Source organism: Cutaneotrichosporon oleaginosum (assembly GCF_008065305.1).
Source record: "Cutaneotrichosporon oleaginosum strain ATCC 20508 chromosome Unknown ATCC20508_contig03, whole genome shotgun sequence".
NCBI lineage: Eukaryota > Fungi > Basidiomycota > Tremellomycetes > Trichosporonales > Trichosporonaceae > Cutaneotrichosporon > Cutaneotrichosporon oleaginosum.
In genome coordinates, this window is record NW_027072172.1 from 1,017,235 (window position 1) to 1,033,335 (window position 16,101).

At 60.0% G+C, this 16,101-nt stretch overlaps 7 protein-coding genes across 7 annotated transcripts; 3 read left to right on the forward strand and 4 right to left on the reverse strand.

Moving 5' to 3' along the window:
- Window positions 1–115: 115 nt before the first annotated feature.
- COLE_03590 (uncharacterized protein) lies at window positions 116–925 on the reverse strand (the record flags this gene model as incomplete). The annotated part of the gene is made up of 1 exon (XM_018426219.2): window positions 116–925. The coding sequence occupies one exon, from the start codon at window positions 923–925 to the stop codon at window positions 116–118; it is 810 nt and encodes a 269-aa protein (XP_018281458.2).
- A 3,114-nt stretch (window positions 926–4,039) lies between these two features.
- On the forward strand, window positions 4,040–6,197 carry COLE_03591 (uncharacterized protein; the record flags this gene model as incomplete). The annotated part of the gene is made up of 9 exons (XM_018426384.1): window positions 4,040–4,232; window positions 4,303–4,410; window positions 4,490–4,700; window positions 4,734–5,117; window positions 5,149–5,397; window positions 5,430–5,564; window positions 5,598–5,662; window positions 5,695–5,794; window positions 5,828–6,197. The coding sequence occupies 9 exons, from the start codon at window positions 4,040–4,042 to the stop codon at window positions 6,195–6,197; spliced, it is 1,815 nt and encodes a 604-aa protein (XP_018281459.1).
- A 693-nt stretch (window positions 6,198–6,890) lies between these two features.
- COLE_03592 (uncharacterized protein) lies at window positions 6,891–8,785 on the forward strand (the record flags this gene model as incomplete). Its single annotated transcript, XM_018420223.1, has 7 exons — window positions 6,891–7,345; window positions 7,381–7,526; window positions 7,558–7,815; window positions 7,848–8,197; window positions 8,229–8,280; window positions 8,313–8,498; window positions 8,532–8,785. The coding sequence occupies 7 exons, from the start codon at window positions 6,891–6,893 to the stop codon at window positions 8,783–8,785; spliced, it is 1,701 nt and encodes a 566-aa protein (XP_018281460.1).
- Window positions 8,786–10,052: 1,267 nt separating this feature from the next.
- On the reverse strand, window positions 10,053–11,093 carry COLE_03593 (uncharacterized protein; the record flags this gene model as incomplete). The annotated part of the gene is made up of 1 exon (XM_018425141.1): window positions 10,053–11,093. One exon carries the CDS (start codon window positions 11,091–11,093, stop codon window positions 10,053–10,055), a length of 1,041 nt encoding a protein of 346 aa, XP_018281461.1.
- A 301-nt stretch (window positions 11,094–11,394) lies between these two features.
- COLE_03594 (uncharacterized protein) lies at window positions 11,395–12,876 on the reverse strand (the record flags this gene model as incomplete). Its single annotated transcript, XM_018422146.2, has 3 exons — window positions 11,395–11,557; window positions 11,595–12,537; window positions 12,636–12,876. 3 exons carry the CDS (start codon window positions 12,874–12,876, stop codon window positions 11,395–11,397), a joined length of 1,347 nt encoding a protein of 448 aa, XP_018281462.1.
- A 699-nt stretch (window positions 12,877–13,575) lies between these two features.
- Window positions 13,576–14,315, forward strand: COLE_03595 (uncharacterized protein; the record flags this gene model as incomplete). The annotated part of the gene is made up of 3 exons (XM_018426385.2): window positions 13,576–13,876; window positions 13,923–14,079; window positions 14,129–14,315. 3 exons carry the CDS (start codon window positions 13,576–13,578, stop codon window positions 14,313–14,315), a joined length of 645 nt encoding a protein of 214 aa, XP_018281463.1.
- Window positions 14,316–14,453: 138 nt separating this feature from the next.
- COLE_03596 (uncharacterized protein) lies at window positions 14,454–15,476 on the reverse strand (the record flags this gene model as incomplete). Its single annotated transcript, XM_018426386.2, has 1 exon — window positions 14,454–15,476. One exon carries the CDS (start codon window positions 15,474–15,476, stop codon window positions 14,454–14,456), a length of 1,023 nt encoding a protein of 340 aa, XP_018281464.1.
- Between the last annotated feature and the right edge of the window lie 625 nt (window positions 15,477–16,101).

Sequence of the window (16,101 nt, forward strand, 5' to 3'; positions counted from 1 at the left end):
TAGCACAACAGACCCAGGTTGACATTCCAGGTCGCGTAGCACTGTCAATCAAACACCCACTCAATCAGCTGGAAAGGTCATTTCAGAACCAAGTCCATCTGTTACTGTATTTTAACTACTGGCCGCCGATACCATACTCGGCCTCGGCATTCTCGCCCTTCTGAATCTCCGGGGCTGCAAAGCGGCTCATGCCGCCCGGCGCAGGCTGGCTGCAGTCAACCGAGTAGCCCTGGATGCTGCTTCCCCAGACGGAGCCACAAGTCCAGCCCCACTGCCACACAAGAGGGTTGAGGTCCATGACCTTGTTCTGGCACTGGCCATCACGGTGGCGCCAGTACAGCGAGAGTGTGCATCCGTTCTCCTCGGGGACGCCGCCTTCGATGGGGAAGCGCTCGAGACGGCACGACCGCATACTGGGCGGGAGCTGGGTGCAGGCAGTCGTGAGGGTGTTGTTCACGTCGAGGCGGTAGGCGGACCCAGAGTCGGTCTGGGGGCAGCGCGAGCTCGTGTAACACGTGACGCGGTACCACGGGGCATCGTCGGGGAGGCCGGGCCACCAAACCTGGCGCTCGGTGGGCGCAGCGCCGACGGATGCGGCTAGAGCAGTGGCAGCAATGAGGGAAGTGAGCATCTGTGTGAGCCGGGTTCGACGGTGTACTAACTGTTGGGTGCTGACGACATATGCCCATAAGCGACACAAATGCTGGCTTATATGCTGCTCGAGCGACCTGCCACGCGTGAGGGATATGGGGACCCCCGCGACACCCGTCTCCCCGGAGGCACTAAGCCGTTCACATTGCAAGACGCACGCGGGTTGGCGCGGCGTCAGCCATGGTCCGACTGCTTCGCCTTCTTGTATTACGAGAAGCGTGAGGGCTACGCGGAGGACGAGACAATGTTCCGATGCGACGTCGTGGCCGCGCATGTCTGAGGGATACAAAACCTATGAGCGACATGAGCCACCAGGCCCCGGGAGTCGGGAGCGCTTTGGTTGAAGTACGTGATTCCGACGCAAGCGTGAACTGGCCAAACCTGGACGCGTGGGGAGAAGATACGTTCAGGATGGAACGATATGACTGTACCCTCCCGAAGCATGGGGCAGAGGTTTGTGAGAGCACGAGATGCTACTCCCACGGTCGAGATTTGATCCTCTCATTTTCGTACAGCATCAGTCGACCGACCAGTGTCACACGGGCTGCCGTCATATCGCAGTTGAGCCTTGGATACGCGACATTGCGGGCGGTGCCTGTACCTGGGCCGATACTGTAATCCTGACAACAATCAAAGCAAAGACCTCCTCATGTATGGCGGGAATGCCAGCTGCGACTTGGCAAGTAAGGTCGGTCCGTGGTGCACTCAGTGACCATACAGTATAAGAGGGGGAACAGGTGGCTCGGAGGGGTAAGAGTTCGGAGATGGGCCAATGGGCCAACAGAAGTTGATTGCGATTGCTGCGAATTTGTGAATTGTGTGGCTGGTTTTGGAGACCCTTCTGATTATGACAGTATGACCCACGCTTGATGCAGATCATTGTTCACCGCTGCTTGGTGGTGGAAATAGCAGCCAGCGTCTCTATATCGGTTATCCCGAACATATCATAAGAATCTGGAAGCGGATACGCATTTGAATCAGGGGAAGACCCATGCCGCCACCGCTGGCAACGATTCTACGCTACAATTTAAACATATGTCTAGGCAATGAATGTGGTCCTTCTTCGATCGTTCATCAAGTCGCTCCTTATCCCCCTCCGCACCTCCGTGTCTAAATCTCACCTATCTCTGTCTAAGCCGCACTGCAGACCACCTTCCACCCTGATGCAACCTGCCCCACCCCCGGGTAAACGCAGACGCCTTCTACTCCGACGTCCGCGACGCCGATCTCGCGTTCACAGTTTGCAGTAGCGTAGATGTGGGCTCGGCACGCGCGCGGCGGAAGATCGCCAGCTAGGAGTACGCGCATGCTCCCGAATCCTGGACCGCGCGTACCGAGGCATCCTGTGCTGCTGGTGTTGTAGGCGCCGAAGAGCATGTGTGCGCCAGTGCAGGCTCGGTCGGAGGACATGCTGACGCTGAAAACTGCTACCGCTTCGGGCGCGAGGGGCCGCTGTGGCTCGTCGATGACCAAGGGAGGGTTCACGTCCCGCGGATCGAGATCGTGTAGCGGCCGCGCGAGTGCAGTGGAGAGGAATAGAGCAACGGCGACGAAAAACCGCATTCCAGGTGAAGTTTGTTGGTCGGCGTCTATGACGGGTGCGCCCAACGCAGCGAACGCTCGGGGTGGGGAAAACCGCTTCTGGAAAGTGGTTTGCGAGGAGCGCTGGGAGAATGAAGGCGCTGCAAGGCTTGTGAGATGGCTCAGTTCGAGATGATGAATATCTCGAGACAGCACGTCGGTTGGGACATGCGCAGTGTGCTCTCAACGTTAAGTACGGTACATGTCATGTCTGTGCCAGCTCGTTGCGACGACGAAGGAAGTGCGAATCCATCTTTCGACAAAATTGAAATGGCGATCAAGCTCGTGTGTTCCTGATGTCAGTCAGCTGTACGAAAGATGCATCACGACCCGCCGGAAATCGCCTCACGCCAGCTGCTGACACTGTCATTGCTCTACTAGAGCATCAGCAGCGATCTTCCGGACATTAAGGATACAGGGCGGCATGCCAGCGGATTCACCATGCCAACTGCATGAGGCACGCCGGGGTTGATGTCATGGCTGCCATGTGTGCGATCAGCCATCGCAGTAGATGTTGCTACCGAGCAGTTTCCTCGCCAGCCACGGGCGGTTGTCGCTGCGTGACAGGTTGTCCGGAATCACCGGCAATAACCTGCATGCTTCTGAGGCAAGTAAGGTGGTGTCGTTAAGCGTTAAGATATCTGCCACCGGTACCTTCGCACCGCCGACAGCCTTGGTGATAAGCTGGGCAGCCGGCAGGTGCGCTGAAACCTCCGTCGACCTTTCCCTCACACACATACAATATCCTTGGGCAAGACTGTGCGTTTTCTGCTGAAGTCGGAAGGGTCAGTATACCCCAGTGAAAGTCGTGAGCATGAAGGCACCGAGGGGAACTCTGTTGCGATAGGCCAGCAACACCGTCCTCTGAGGAAGCTAAGTCCCATAAACCGCATGTGATACCCGCTCTGGATAGTGTAGCAGTGGTGATGATCTCTCCCAGCAAAACCGGAGGCGGACAGTCGTCAAGCACGATTCGCCGACTGCGGCACTGCGAAACAGCCTGCACGGGCAGTGGTGCAATTAATATAGCGGAGCAGGGACGGGTTTGGGCCGGCAGCGCAAGTGTGTCTCGTGTCGATGAGTCGGCGCTGAGCGCTGATGACTGCGGGCGCCTTGCATTGCGAGCTCGAGGGCACGCCGAATCACCTCCGTGCTCTCGTGCGCAGTTCTATGTTTGGCAACAAGCCGTGCCAAGCTCACCTTCCTCTGCTTGGACTGGATTCCGCGCCGGGCGCCGACGGCCTCCTCCGACGATGCACGTCGGATGTGGCCGAGGGGGAATGGAATACAACGACTCTTGAGTTTCGCTGACGTCTCCGCTATGGCCCCAGACCAAGACTATACTCCGAGCTTTGAGGTCTTGTGATCTCAGGTCGTCTCCGATAGTCAAATGCATTGAGAAATCGGCTTGGTGGTTGCGGATAGCATGTCTCGAGGAGTGGACGACAGCAGGTATCCAAGCCAGGCACCACACCGCTGACCTGGCGGCCGTGGCAGCTGACCGGCGCCCGGCAAGTAGCGCTCCGTGCATCAACACTACTCCCAAACATGCCCACTGACACTCTCAATGCCGGGCTCGGCCTCGGGGCAACTGACAGCTGCCAGCTCATCATAACGCTCATGCTAACACCCGTCATTTCTTCTCCTCATCTGTGTTCCGCCCTCTCCAATTCCCCACTCTCCTTAGCTTTCCAGATATCTCGCTCGCCTCCCCCTCATCTCTCTGACCGCTTTCATGGTCTCAACATCTGAGGCGACGTCACTCAAGCATGCTACGCAGGCCTCGTCGGACTCGTCCGCCTCCACAATGCCATCGCCAGACTTCACGCTGAAAGTCCGCCCGTGGCGCCGCGCCGTCACGTCGTGGGCCGACATCCTCTCCCACGAGTACAAGGGCGCTGGAACTGCTGAGGACCCATGCGTTGTGACGTGGCTGCCAAATGACCCCGAGAACCCGCAAACCTATGGCCAGGTGTATAAGTGGTCCGTCACCATGCTGGGTGAGTGCTCATTTATCCCAAGCTGGCCTGGCTTGATCCCTCCGATAGGTGAATGGGAGGTTGACAGCAGCCGCAACCGGCACGCTCGCTGTGGGTTTCGGTTCATCGATGCTTTCTGCTGCCATCACAAACCTAATGCAATCGTTCCCAGGATACAATGAGATGCTGTACATCATGAGTACGTGCAGACGACGGAGGCGCCCATTCGTCACATTTCTCTCGCCATGAGAATGCGTCGGTGATCGAACTGACCTCAGTAACGGGCATCTTTGTTCTGGGCTTTGTCGTTGGTCCGCTTCTGTGGGCTCCCTGCTCTGAGGTGTTCGGTCGCCGCGCCATGTTCATTTTCACCTACATCCCGTACACAGCTTTCAACGCCGGTGTCTGCGGTGCCAAATCACTCAACGTCCTGCTCGTCATGCGCTTCTTCGCCGGGACATTTGGCAGCTCGACCATGACCAACTCGGGGTTAGTATGTGGCGCGACAGAGCTGACCCCCAGCGGTGTCATCGCCGACATGTTTGCCGCCAAAGATCGAGGTCTCGCAATGGGCGTCTTCTCCGCGATGCCTTTCCTCGGCCCAGCTATTGGCCCCGTGGCTGGCGGTTTCCTCTCCATGAAAGCCAAGTGGCAGTGGGTGGCAGCTGTCATTGCCCTCTTTTCGGCTGTTCTCACGTTCGCCGGCTGGCTTTGGCTACCCGAGACTTACTCACCCGTCCTGCTGCGCGCACGCGCGCGCAAGCTGAACGCCGCAACAGGCAAAGTCTACCTTTGCGAGCAGGACGTGCGCAAGCCCCTCAAGACCAAGCAGCTCTTCTTCAACCAGCTCCGTGTCCCCTACATCCTCTTTTTCACTGAGCCCATCGTGCTCTTCGCATCACTCTAGTGTGTAGCTCCACGTCCTCGCTGACCCCAGTATGGCCGTCATTTTCGCTATCCTCTACATGCAGTTCACAGCATTCCCCATCGTCTTCCAAGGCTACCGCAACTGGTCTCCCGGGATCGCCGCACTTGCCTTTGTTGGCGTCACTGTCGGCGCGTTCTGCGCTCTCGCGTACATTATCTTCTACGAAAATCCGCGTTATGCACGCGGTCTCGCCAGCATGGGGTATCTGCCCCCGGAGGCGCGTCTTCCCAGCACAATTCTCGGCGCTAGCCTGCTTCCGTGAGTGTATCCGCTGTTTTGCCTAACTCAAGCGTCGGCCTGTTCATCTTCGCGTGGACATGCGTCCCCACCACTATCCATTGGATTGGCTGCATCATCGCCACAATCCCATTCGGCGCCGGCACCGTCATGCTCTTCCTCGGCATGTCCAACTACCTTGTTGACACGTGAGTCTGCCGATATCGTCGACTGACAGCCAGTTATCTACTGAACGCTGCCTCCGTCCTTGCAGCCGGCACAGTGGTCCGCTCAATTCTTGGTGTCGGTAAGCTGATAGCACTCCTGAGCTTACACAAGTCTTCCCACTGTTCACCTTCGAGATTTATGATGCACTCGGCCCCAATTGGGCAGGCACACTCGTCGCGTTCCTCTCACTCGCCTTCATCCCGTGTCCCATGTGAGCACCAGCGCTTGGCGCAGCTGACAGCAGTATCTTCTACTACTTTGGCCAGCGCATTCGCCGCATGACCAAGCCCGGCCGTGAGGCTGACGACCTGGGTCACATGATGGCCAAGATGATGATGGCGCAGATGGCCGGCGCCGCGGGCGGAGCGGTTGCTGGTGCCGCCGTTGGTGCTGCCTCCGCGGCAACACATGCCGAGAAAACTGAAGAGCTGAACGAGTACGGCATGACCCGTGCGCCTGCCTCCGACGAGGAAGCCGTGCTCGACGGCCGACCTCAGTTGTATCGTGCTACCACGGCTGCTACCGTGCGCTCCATCAGGTCGATGGAGGAGCTCGGCGAGCTGGAGTACGCCCCGGTCGCGTTTGAGCTCAAGTCTGATGAGGGAAATCGCTAGCCTGCCATCTTGTCCTGATAGAGCTTTTGTGTTCGTTTTTCGTATACCCACCCATGTCTGGCACCATCCTTTGCATAACTATAGACATTGTATGTCTGCAGCTTGTTCTCAGTCCGCGTAGCTGCAAGCCGAGTGCGACCAGTCCAATGCTGCGTCGTCTAAAGCTGCGTGCCGCGGTTCTCACCGATAGACGCCCAAATTCCGGCTGTGATGTCACTCTGCTGGCATGAATGCCGTAGGAGGCGTCGATCGCACCTACTTCGGCTTGCGCTGCACCTACTTCGGCTTGCGCTCAAACTGTTGCACGATGTATCACCGCCTCGCAAACAGATCCACACGCGGGTTACCAACAGAATATTCGGTGGGCTTCGAAAACTGGGTTGGTCGCTTGAAGGTGCACCTGCAAGCCGCTCAGGCGAAGAGTCGCAATGTCGATTGCAGCGTGGCAAATTAGGCCGCGTTTCAGTTAGCCCCCTCTGTCCGACTGTCACTAGGCCCTGGGACAACGGCCCGCACACCACCCTCGGCCCTTGCGCACTGCGCAGCAAACCTTGAGGTTGCCGTCACTGGCCAGCCTGGGCGCCAAGAATAAACAATCAACTTCAAGCCGGAAACCCTCTCCGCCCGGCAGCATCCTAGGCGTTACCTGTGAACGCGTCCCGATTTCGCACTTTTCCATCCATCCACATCCTCATGAGCGCCCAGGAGTACTACCAGAACTCGGCGCCGCCGCCACCGCAGAGTGCATACCAGCCGAACCAGTATGCGTTCAACGCGCCGACCGGCGCACAGGGCGACTACGGCATGAAGTCCTCGCAGCCGTACGCGAGCGCTGGCTCGTATCCGCCACCCGCCGGCCCGCCGCAGGGCATGCAGGCCCAGCCATACCAGGTCGACGCTGAGAACGGGGGCAACAAGTATGGGGACACGGCGCCGTTCTCACAGGCGACGGAGAAGACGGGCGCGCGGTTCCGACCCAAGTCGCGGCTGCGCGACCCCATATTCCTCTTCCTATTCATCGCGGCCATGGGCGGCTGGGTCGCGCTGTCGGTTATTACGCTGCGCACATTTGTGTCGCTCGACGGCCTCGGCGGCGGGCTCGGCAATCAGCGCCAGGGCCAGACGGGCACGGCCATTACGCTCGACCGGTACGTCTGTGCACTGCGACGTACGCTGATCTAAGCCACACCGCGTATCTTCTCCTTACCGTGTGCGGTCTCGCGCTTGTGATCGCCGCCGTGTGGCTCGGCCTCGTGCGGATGTTTACCAAGATCATCATGGAGATTACACTCGCGCTCACTGTTTTGCTCAATATCGCCATCTGCATCTGTGCGTGCCGCGTCGGCATGGCTGACACCAGACTACTTCTACATCAAGTACTGGTCCGGAGCGATCATCTTCCTCGTCATCGCGCTCATCTCGGTCATCTGCTATTGGAGCATGAGGAAGCGTATCCCACTTGCCAAACTGCTGCTGCAGACGACGATCGACATCACCAAGCACCACCCGTCGGTGTACGTGGTTGTGTTCCTCGGCCTGCTCGTGCAGGCGGCACTGAGCGTATGGTTCTCGTTCACCGCCATCGCAATCTACGTGAAGTGGACACCAGGAAGCGAATGTGAGTCCGCGCCAGGACGGAGCTGACAGCAGCGTGCGCAACGACGTCGTGCTCGAGCGGCAAGGTCGCCGGCCTTATCTTCTACGCCATCTTCGCGTTCTACTGGGCGTCCCAGGTCGTCTCCAACGTTATCCTCTGCACGCTCGCAGGCGGTGTTTTCGGCGGGTGGTACTACTACGGCCCGCGGATGAACGACGGCTCGGGTTTGCCGAAGAATGCCACGGGCAAGGCGTTCGTGCGCGCATCGACGCTCTCACTCGGCTCGATCGCATTTGGCTCGCTGATTGTCACCATCCTCGAGATCCTTCAGACCCTCTTCCAGGCCTTGCAGAACTACAACGCTCAGCAGGGTGACACGGTTGGCATGATCCTTGCATGCTGCGTAAGTTGTCCGTCTTTCCCACTGACCCCAGGCGACGTGCTGTGTCTCCTTCATCCGCTGGATCGTCGAGTGGTTCAACAAATGTGTGTCTTCGCTCCGTTCCCGCTGACACTAGACGCCTACATCGAGATCGCGCTGTACGGCAAGGCTTACATCGAGGCGGCCAAGGACACTTGGCGTTTGATGAAGGACCGCGGCATCGACGCCCTCGTCAACGACTCGCTCGTCGGCACGGTCGTCCTCTGGGGAAGTTACATCAACGGCTTCCTCTGCGGCCTCTACGGCTTCCTGTACCTCAAGTGTAAGCGGTTCTGCATACCAAGCTGACAGTCAGTCACCGAGCCCTCGTACAACCGCGACGGGCAGTACACAGCCCCCGTTGTGTTGTTCGCTTTCGCGATCGGCATCAACTTGTCCTTCACGATTGGAAGTGTGCTCGACGCCGGCGTGTCGACCATCTTCGTCGGCCTCGGCGAGGACCCCATGGTGCTCGGGCAGCGCGCCCCCGCCCTCTTCGAGCTCATTCGCCAGACCTACCCCCGCGTCGTGCAGGGTATTCCAAACGGCCGCAATAACCTCTACTACTAATTCTGCGAGTCGGTCCTACAGTACACGTACTTGATAATGACACACGACTACTTGCCACGGAGGGCAGCGATTGCCTGGCCAGATATTCGGGTGGGTAGACTAAGGGCTCCGCGGCGCAGACGAAGAATGTGTACGAGGCTTGCCCCGCGCCGACGGCGCACGCAGAGGTTCCAGTACCAGCCGTCAGAACTGACCAACCGCGAGCCTTTGCGCTCAAATGTGCGGCGCGGAAGGCGATGCGTATCAGAGCGAGATACGCGCTGATCTGCCCGATCACAGCATTTAGTCGTTGGGGTGACCAAGCTCCCCATCATTCATCATTGAGGACTCGTGTCATCGCGCGCGACCCGGGTTTGACTATGGATGAACAGGTCGCATGCTTCCAGCGTCCGAGTGATGCCAGATGCAACCAGCCCTCACTCCTTCCACGCACACGTTCTGCCGAGGACGAGTTAGGGCCGCGAAGTCCGCGCAGCGGCACAGGAGCTGTTCCCATCCTTACCGCAATGTCGTGATTAGTTCGTGACTTGTATTCTAACGTTCATGGAGCGCATCCGAGGCCCAAGTGGCGCGGTCCGCAGCAGCAGGCTGACTTGTTAAGCACACGTTAATCGTGCCAGCTCGCTTCGGACCGCGACATTGGAGCGCTACTGAGTCAGCATTGTAGCACGACCTCGCCCATCAGGGAGATTTTACTCGATGCATCGCCCAATGGTCATCGGCCAGCTTGCCGCACATCTTCGGCACCACCGTCCTCTTTCCCCCTCCCCATCGCATCGGCCCCCTCCGCACCACTGACATGTGGCAGAGTACACTGGCCCACACCCCGGAGTTGTCGCGCGGGCGGAAAGCTCGTTGACTTCACACTAGCGGTTTGCTAGCGTTGGAGAGGTTATGGTCGTGCACTTGCCACGAGAAGAGGCCACGGCGCACGGCGCACGCGACATGACGACCCCTCCTCGCGCGCATGACGTTATACCTCCCGTGGAGTCGGCCCGTAGTCTTCCTTGGTCCCCCCAGGCAGCTTGCGGAGAGTAAGAGCCTGGTGCGGCCGCGACGGCGAAGCTTGACTCGACACTTGCGCTACGGCCTGGCTGGCCGGTCATCGCAACGAGGACCAGAGAGCGGTAAGATGTCGAGATCGCATTTATGTCTGTGCTGTGCACACGCCATATTCCATGGGCGAGAGGCGTCGAGGAGGAGGCTAGGCAAACCGCAAAAGTGCGGTAGTATACTTGGTCTGATCAAAATGTATGCACGCATGAGGTTAAGGTGCCGCGTGAGCGGGAACGAGCTCCGGCGGGTCGATGATGACGTTGGGGATGTTGGGCGGCGGCGCGCTGATTTCGGGGCACACGTCGGCCGCCCAGTCGCCGTACGCGATACACACCAGCCTCTCATCTTCCGGCTCGAGGCGGCAATGTGCCAGCAGCGCGCCGCGCACAGCCTCCAGCGCGTCCTCCGTGTCGGGCACCCCGAAGTGGCGTGCGCCGAACCTATCGACGCCCACGAGCGTGACCCGTGTCCCGCCCGGCAGCGCCATCATAAGCGTGACCCGCAGGCCCTCGACGACCTCGCGGACCGCCGCGTCCTGTGGTACCGCTGGGAGAACGAGCACGAGCTCCCGCGTGTAGCGCCGGCGGACGTCGAGGACGATGCCGCGGCGTGGGGGTCCGTCGTATGCGAGGTGCGCGACGAATGTGCCGCACTCACCGGCGGCGCGGACTCCCGCCCCCAGCGGCGCCGTACCCGTCGCTGTGACCGCGAGTTGCCGGAACCTGTCCCACTGCCGCGCGACGCCCTCGTCGTCGTCTGCGGGGCTGAGGGATAATGTCTGTACTAGGACGTGTGCCGGCAAGCCGGCGGCCGAGGAGTTGCACCGCCGCACGAGGGGGAGGGAGAAAGAGGGGAGGTCGTATATCTTTGAGGTCGCTGAGTCGAGGATGCGTATGTGGTTCATGTTGCGACGGTTCGACGCCAGGTGCGCGGCAGTTTGTGGATCTTTAGATCGGGGGAGCTGGCGTACGCTCGGGATGCAGGGGAGTAGACGGTGCAGTGCGTCGGGAGGGGCAAATCCCACGCCAGTCTTAGCGCCTGCGTAGCGCGGCGCAACAGCCACGAGGACGACGTGCTCAAACAGGCGCATATCGATGCGATCGCGCAGCCGCCGGCAGGTGGCGCGGAGCCGGAGGAGCGAATCGAGAGGCGCCAGGTCGACGATGCGCGAGAGAATGTGCGGAAACCACGTCTGATCGAGAGGCGCACGCCGTGCGCCGAGACGGCGTGTATCGCTCGAGTCAACGTGCATCGTGCGAGGAGTAAGATTGGAACAAAAGTTGACATCCTGGAGAGACCCGATGTCACGAGGTGAAGTTGACATCATCTGGCTGGGGAATAGGCTGAACTGGTAAACTACAGAGCCACTTCCAAGGCAGCCCTTCTAACACGGGGCATCATCGTGCAGAGACAATGGACATACATAGTGCTGTGCGATAGCTGCACATGAGCTACATAGCCGTCTCGCTCTTCCGTCTTGGAGGGCTCACTTTGACGCTGGCTAGCTACGCCTCTCTCAGCACGCTAAATAGTAATGGCGGCAGAGACACAGCCTACTCCATTCCGCCGCGGAGCACGTCCTTGCCCCACCGGCGTACGCACATCGCAACGCCGACTGGACCCACGATTGTGCAAAGTACGACGGCCCAGACGACCACGAGGAACTCCTCCTCGTCAAGCAGAGGACGAGGTGTGCCGCGGGCGATTTGTGCGATCCTGCCATTAGCATGCCATCCATAACAAATGGACTTACAGGAGGCCGATCTCGCCTCGAGCCACCATAGCCCCGCCGAGGAAAACGGCTGCCCGCCAACTCTTCCGACGGCAGACCCACGCGCCACACAGCATCTTACCGAGCGCCATGAGCACTGAATATACGATTCCCCGCCAAATGACGCGCCCGCGGAAGAGGGGAACGAATGGGATTGAGTAGCCGATGCTCCCGAAGAAGATAGGCAGGAGGAGGTACGCGAGCGGCTTGGCGGCATAGCTATTGAACGCGGATATGAGGGATGGCTCCGACATGTCCGACTCTGGAGTCGAGCAAGGGGTGTCACAAATAGACTCCATCTCCGTGCGTGGAGGCGAACGCTTCTCTGCCTCAACGCTGCAGAGGTACGCGACGGAAAGACCGGCGACATACGCGCCAAAGAGAGGCGATGTCCCACCGTAGCCGGCCGCCGCTACCAGAGCAATGAAGCTTAACGCGTCGAAAAGAAACATGAGGCCCTCTCCACCCCACACCGTGTGCTCCCAAGCCCGGCGTTTGATAACGGCGCCGTACGCAGGCTTGAGAATGAAATGGGTAATCGCTCCCCAAGCAATGCCGATCCCGACGGTAACCCCGAGCGTGCGTCCAATCTCGGCGCCTAGGCTACCTTCGCCGCCCACGACAGAAATAACGCGGGCAAGGATGAAGGCCACCACATCGTCCATTACTGCCGCGGTGAAGAGCACAGAACCGAGCTTAGTCTGTCGCAGGTCAAAGCCAACGGATGCGGGGTGCAGGACGGTGAGGACGGTGCCGAGCGAGGTGGAGGCGAGAGAAGAACCGCCGGCAAACGCGTGGACAACTGGGAAGCCCATGGGAACGAGGAGGAAGGAGAGGCCGATGGGGGCAAGAATGCCGGTCAGCGCAACGGTGCTCGCCAGAGGGAGGATACGCGCGAGGTGCGCGATGGAAGAGTGCATCCCGCCTGGCGTTAGCCATCTCAGGCAGTTACCGGACAGGAGCCCTTCCTGTCTCTTGGCCGCCTATGCGCCGATTTCTTCGAGTCAAGAAGCCGCGACTCACCCTCAAACACCAGCACGAGCAGACCAATGTAGCCAACCGCGACAAACGCGTCCTCCCATGTGTCTGGGAGCCATCCCGCCAGCGGAGTGCCGAATACTACGCCGATGAATATCTGGCCCAGGAGGCCGGCGCCGATGGTGAGCTGGACGAACCAGCCTGCGAGGTTGAGAAGATATAGGAAGGCGAGAAGGATTAGGGTGGCGCTCGTGGAGGGCTCATGGTAGGCGAAAGAGGACCACATAACATAGCAGACTTCAGCACGGGGGTGACGATTGGCGGTCGAAGAGTTGCGAGAGCGGTGAGCGGGTCGGGCGATGAGCGAGGAGGGATCGAGGGGAGATGAAGAATCAGACGGGAGAGTCTATGGAACTGGCTTGTGTTGAGTTGGGGGTGGTGGAGGGGAGGTGGAGGAATCTCCAATCATTTCCTAATCGGTACCACCCCTAATAGGGCTGAGAACTCCGCCCCACTTGCTCGTTCCATCATTATCCCACTATCCGACGCCGCCGCGCTTGCCTCTGTATCAGTATCGGGCTAGAACTGAGTTGTTCTTTTTCAGCGCTCCACTCTGTAGGGGTAGCCGTGGATACTAAGATGGTGCAGTCCGCTTAACACTATCAGCGCTTGGTCATTAGACAAGCCCGGCGTTGCCGAGGTTGCCCAGTTTCTAAAGGCGTCTGGGATGCCACTCACCTGCGAGCTCACACCTCTCCGCTCCGCCGTCCCCATCTCTAGCCCGCCTACCTCCACAGTCTGCTGGACGCGTCTAGAATCACATCTACGGTTCCGCACCCCGACCCAACAGCTGCTCTGCGCTTATCACGGTCTGCCCACCGCGGCTCGGCCAACTCCGGCACCGGCTATCCGCTCCTTCAGACGGCCCTTCTCCCCACTCCCGTAAATATCGCGTCCTAAGTCTGTCATCTCGCAACAACCCACAATGCCCCGCGACGAAGAAGGATACGCCGGCAGCGCCGGCGAAGAGATGGCGCCCGAGACGCTCGCGCTCGACGCGACGCCGCCCAAGCCCGAGGGCCGGATCGTGAGCAAGCGCATGATCCCCGCCACGGAGGCGGACACGGAGCACACGCGCAAGATCCTGCGACGCATGCCGTTCGCGGGCGACATGTTCGCGCCGTACGTGCGGGCGATCGAGGCTGAGCCGATCCCGCCCGTCAACTCGCGCGGTGGACGCGACGTCGAGGGCTGGACGGCGGTGTACGAGGCGATCGTGCAGCCCAGTGAGTGACGGCGGGCGTGGAAAGCAAAAATGCAAGCTGATGGCAGACTGGGTGAATGGCGGCGGAGGCCTGCACGGAGCTGCGGCGGCGTGGCTCGTTGACATGTGCACTGGTTCGAGCTTCAGCCGGCTCCGCACCAAGACATGGAACCCCGGAGGTCCCTCCATCGCAATTGACATGTCGTATTACAACCCGGCGCCAGCGTGAGTTTCCAAAGAGTTGACACCAACGAAGAGAGGGTGCTGACGACAGCGGAACACGTCTCCGCGTCACGACGGTCATTGACCGCATGGGCGGGCAGCTGTCGACAGCCCGCTGTCTCATGAGCGAGTGGGATTCGGGCAAGGCCATCTGCTCCGGGATGCACACGACCTTCAAGAACCCGCGCCGTAAGACGCCAGGAAGGGAGTTCAAGATGGTTGAGCAGGCGAAGCTTTGATAGAAATTACACGTTGTAGAGGTAGCAGCAGCATAATGGCATCCATGGAACAATTGTGAGATATGGGTGCTTGTGATTGCCACGGCCGTACGTCAGGCAGCGCTCAAAAGTTCTAATGCTCCAAGATACATCCCGCATCTACCACTTTCGCTCGACATCCTCGGCAAACCCAATAACATTCTCGAAATGCACCACCTCAGAGCCCGTGTTGAAGCTCCCGCTCCAGTAGCCAAAGCACTGGTCGGTGCGCGAGCTGACTATTTTGGCGTCGGTCTGCGAGAACTTGTCGTAGAACGGGGTGAGCGTGGCGTCAAGCCCCGCACCGTGGACGCGCCACTTCTCGAGCGGCTCTTTGATGTCGTAATCCCACTTGAGCTTCTCCGAGATCTTGTACAGCCTTCCAGCGAGCATGAAGCTGTTCTCGGTGCTCCCCGTCCCGTCCGTCCACTGGTCGCCGAACTGCAGCCCCATGACCCGCCCATCCGTCGCACGCCCACATCCAGCGCCCCAGTTCCAGGTACACGATGGCGGCCAGCGCCCACGCCCGTGGTCGAGCACGGCCCAACTCTCTCCCTCGACCAGCTGCGTTGTGACCCCGCCGACCGTGACGGTTCCCGAGGCGGGCCGGGACACGTCTTTCACGGTGTACTGGAACAGCGTGTCGCTCCATGGCACGACGACAGCGAGGCGCTCGTGTCCCTCTGGGCGCGCAGCGAAGACATCGAAGCCCCCGCCGTCCGCAGACGCCCGGATCCGCGTCCCACCCTCCACCTGCTCGATGACGACCTCGACGCCGCCGCCGACGTAGCTCGCCGTCCCGCTCTCCACCTGCGCCGGGAGCGTGGCGGCGCGGCTGCCGTCGTCGCCCAGCGCAGCGGTGCCCTTCTCTAGCACCGGGGCGTTGGTTGCGCGGTCGAAGATCCACACCTCGGCGCTCGCGAGGAAGTCGAGGCTCGCCACGGTACACGCGAGGAGGTGCGTGGGCGTCATGACGCACCAGTACTCCCATCGCTTGTTGCTGCCCCAGCCGGGGTTGTCGTCCTTCCTGTCATGGATTCCCGACGTGTCCACGATCGGCTGGCGCGCCCATCCGTGGGCGGCGCGGTTGAACTTGTGGTTCTGCGTGAGTGAGACGGGGGCGGTGAGCTCGTTCTCGCGCATGGTGTCGTAGGTTGAGCTGGCGTACGCGTGCGCCGTCGGTTTATAATGCGCGCTGGCCGGTCATGCAAGTCAGGTGGGCCTGGAATGCTTCGGCGACCGCCGTCGTCTCCGGATCATCGATTGACAGACACCGATGTCGGCAGGGATGCCCAATCGGCGCCCGATGAAGCGCGTGTGACTTGTTACTCGCATGGGCTTTGTCGGCATCATCTCGGGCCGATCATCAGATGTCGGGAATTAGGTCGGGATGCACAAGATGTCTCTACTTTCCCCACTTGGTCTGCACACGACCACATTATTGCCCCCCTCTACCATCATACGTTGGGAGCTGCGCCCCTCTCGTAGCTGATGTTAAATCCAACTGTCATCAGATGCTGATCTCGCCTAGCGGTCACCTTGAAAATCACACGCCCCGAGATCCGGCCCACAGTCCAGATGTTCTTACGCCCTCCATTCTGACGTTCTGCACGCACCCCATTAACGGCTACGCACTTCATCATGGGCTACGCAACGGGGTTCGTGACAGCGACGGCAAGGACGGTAACGACGGACCGTAGACGACACTCAAGGCCGCCATGCCTAAGTCACACAGCTTCGAGCTGAGGAGGGATCCGACCTTCGCCAC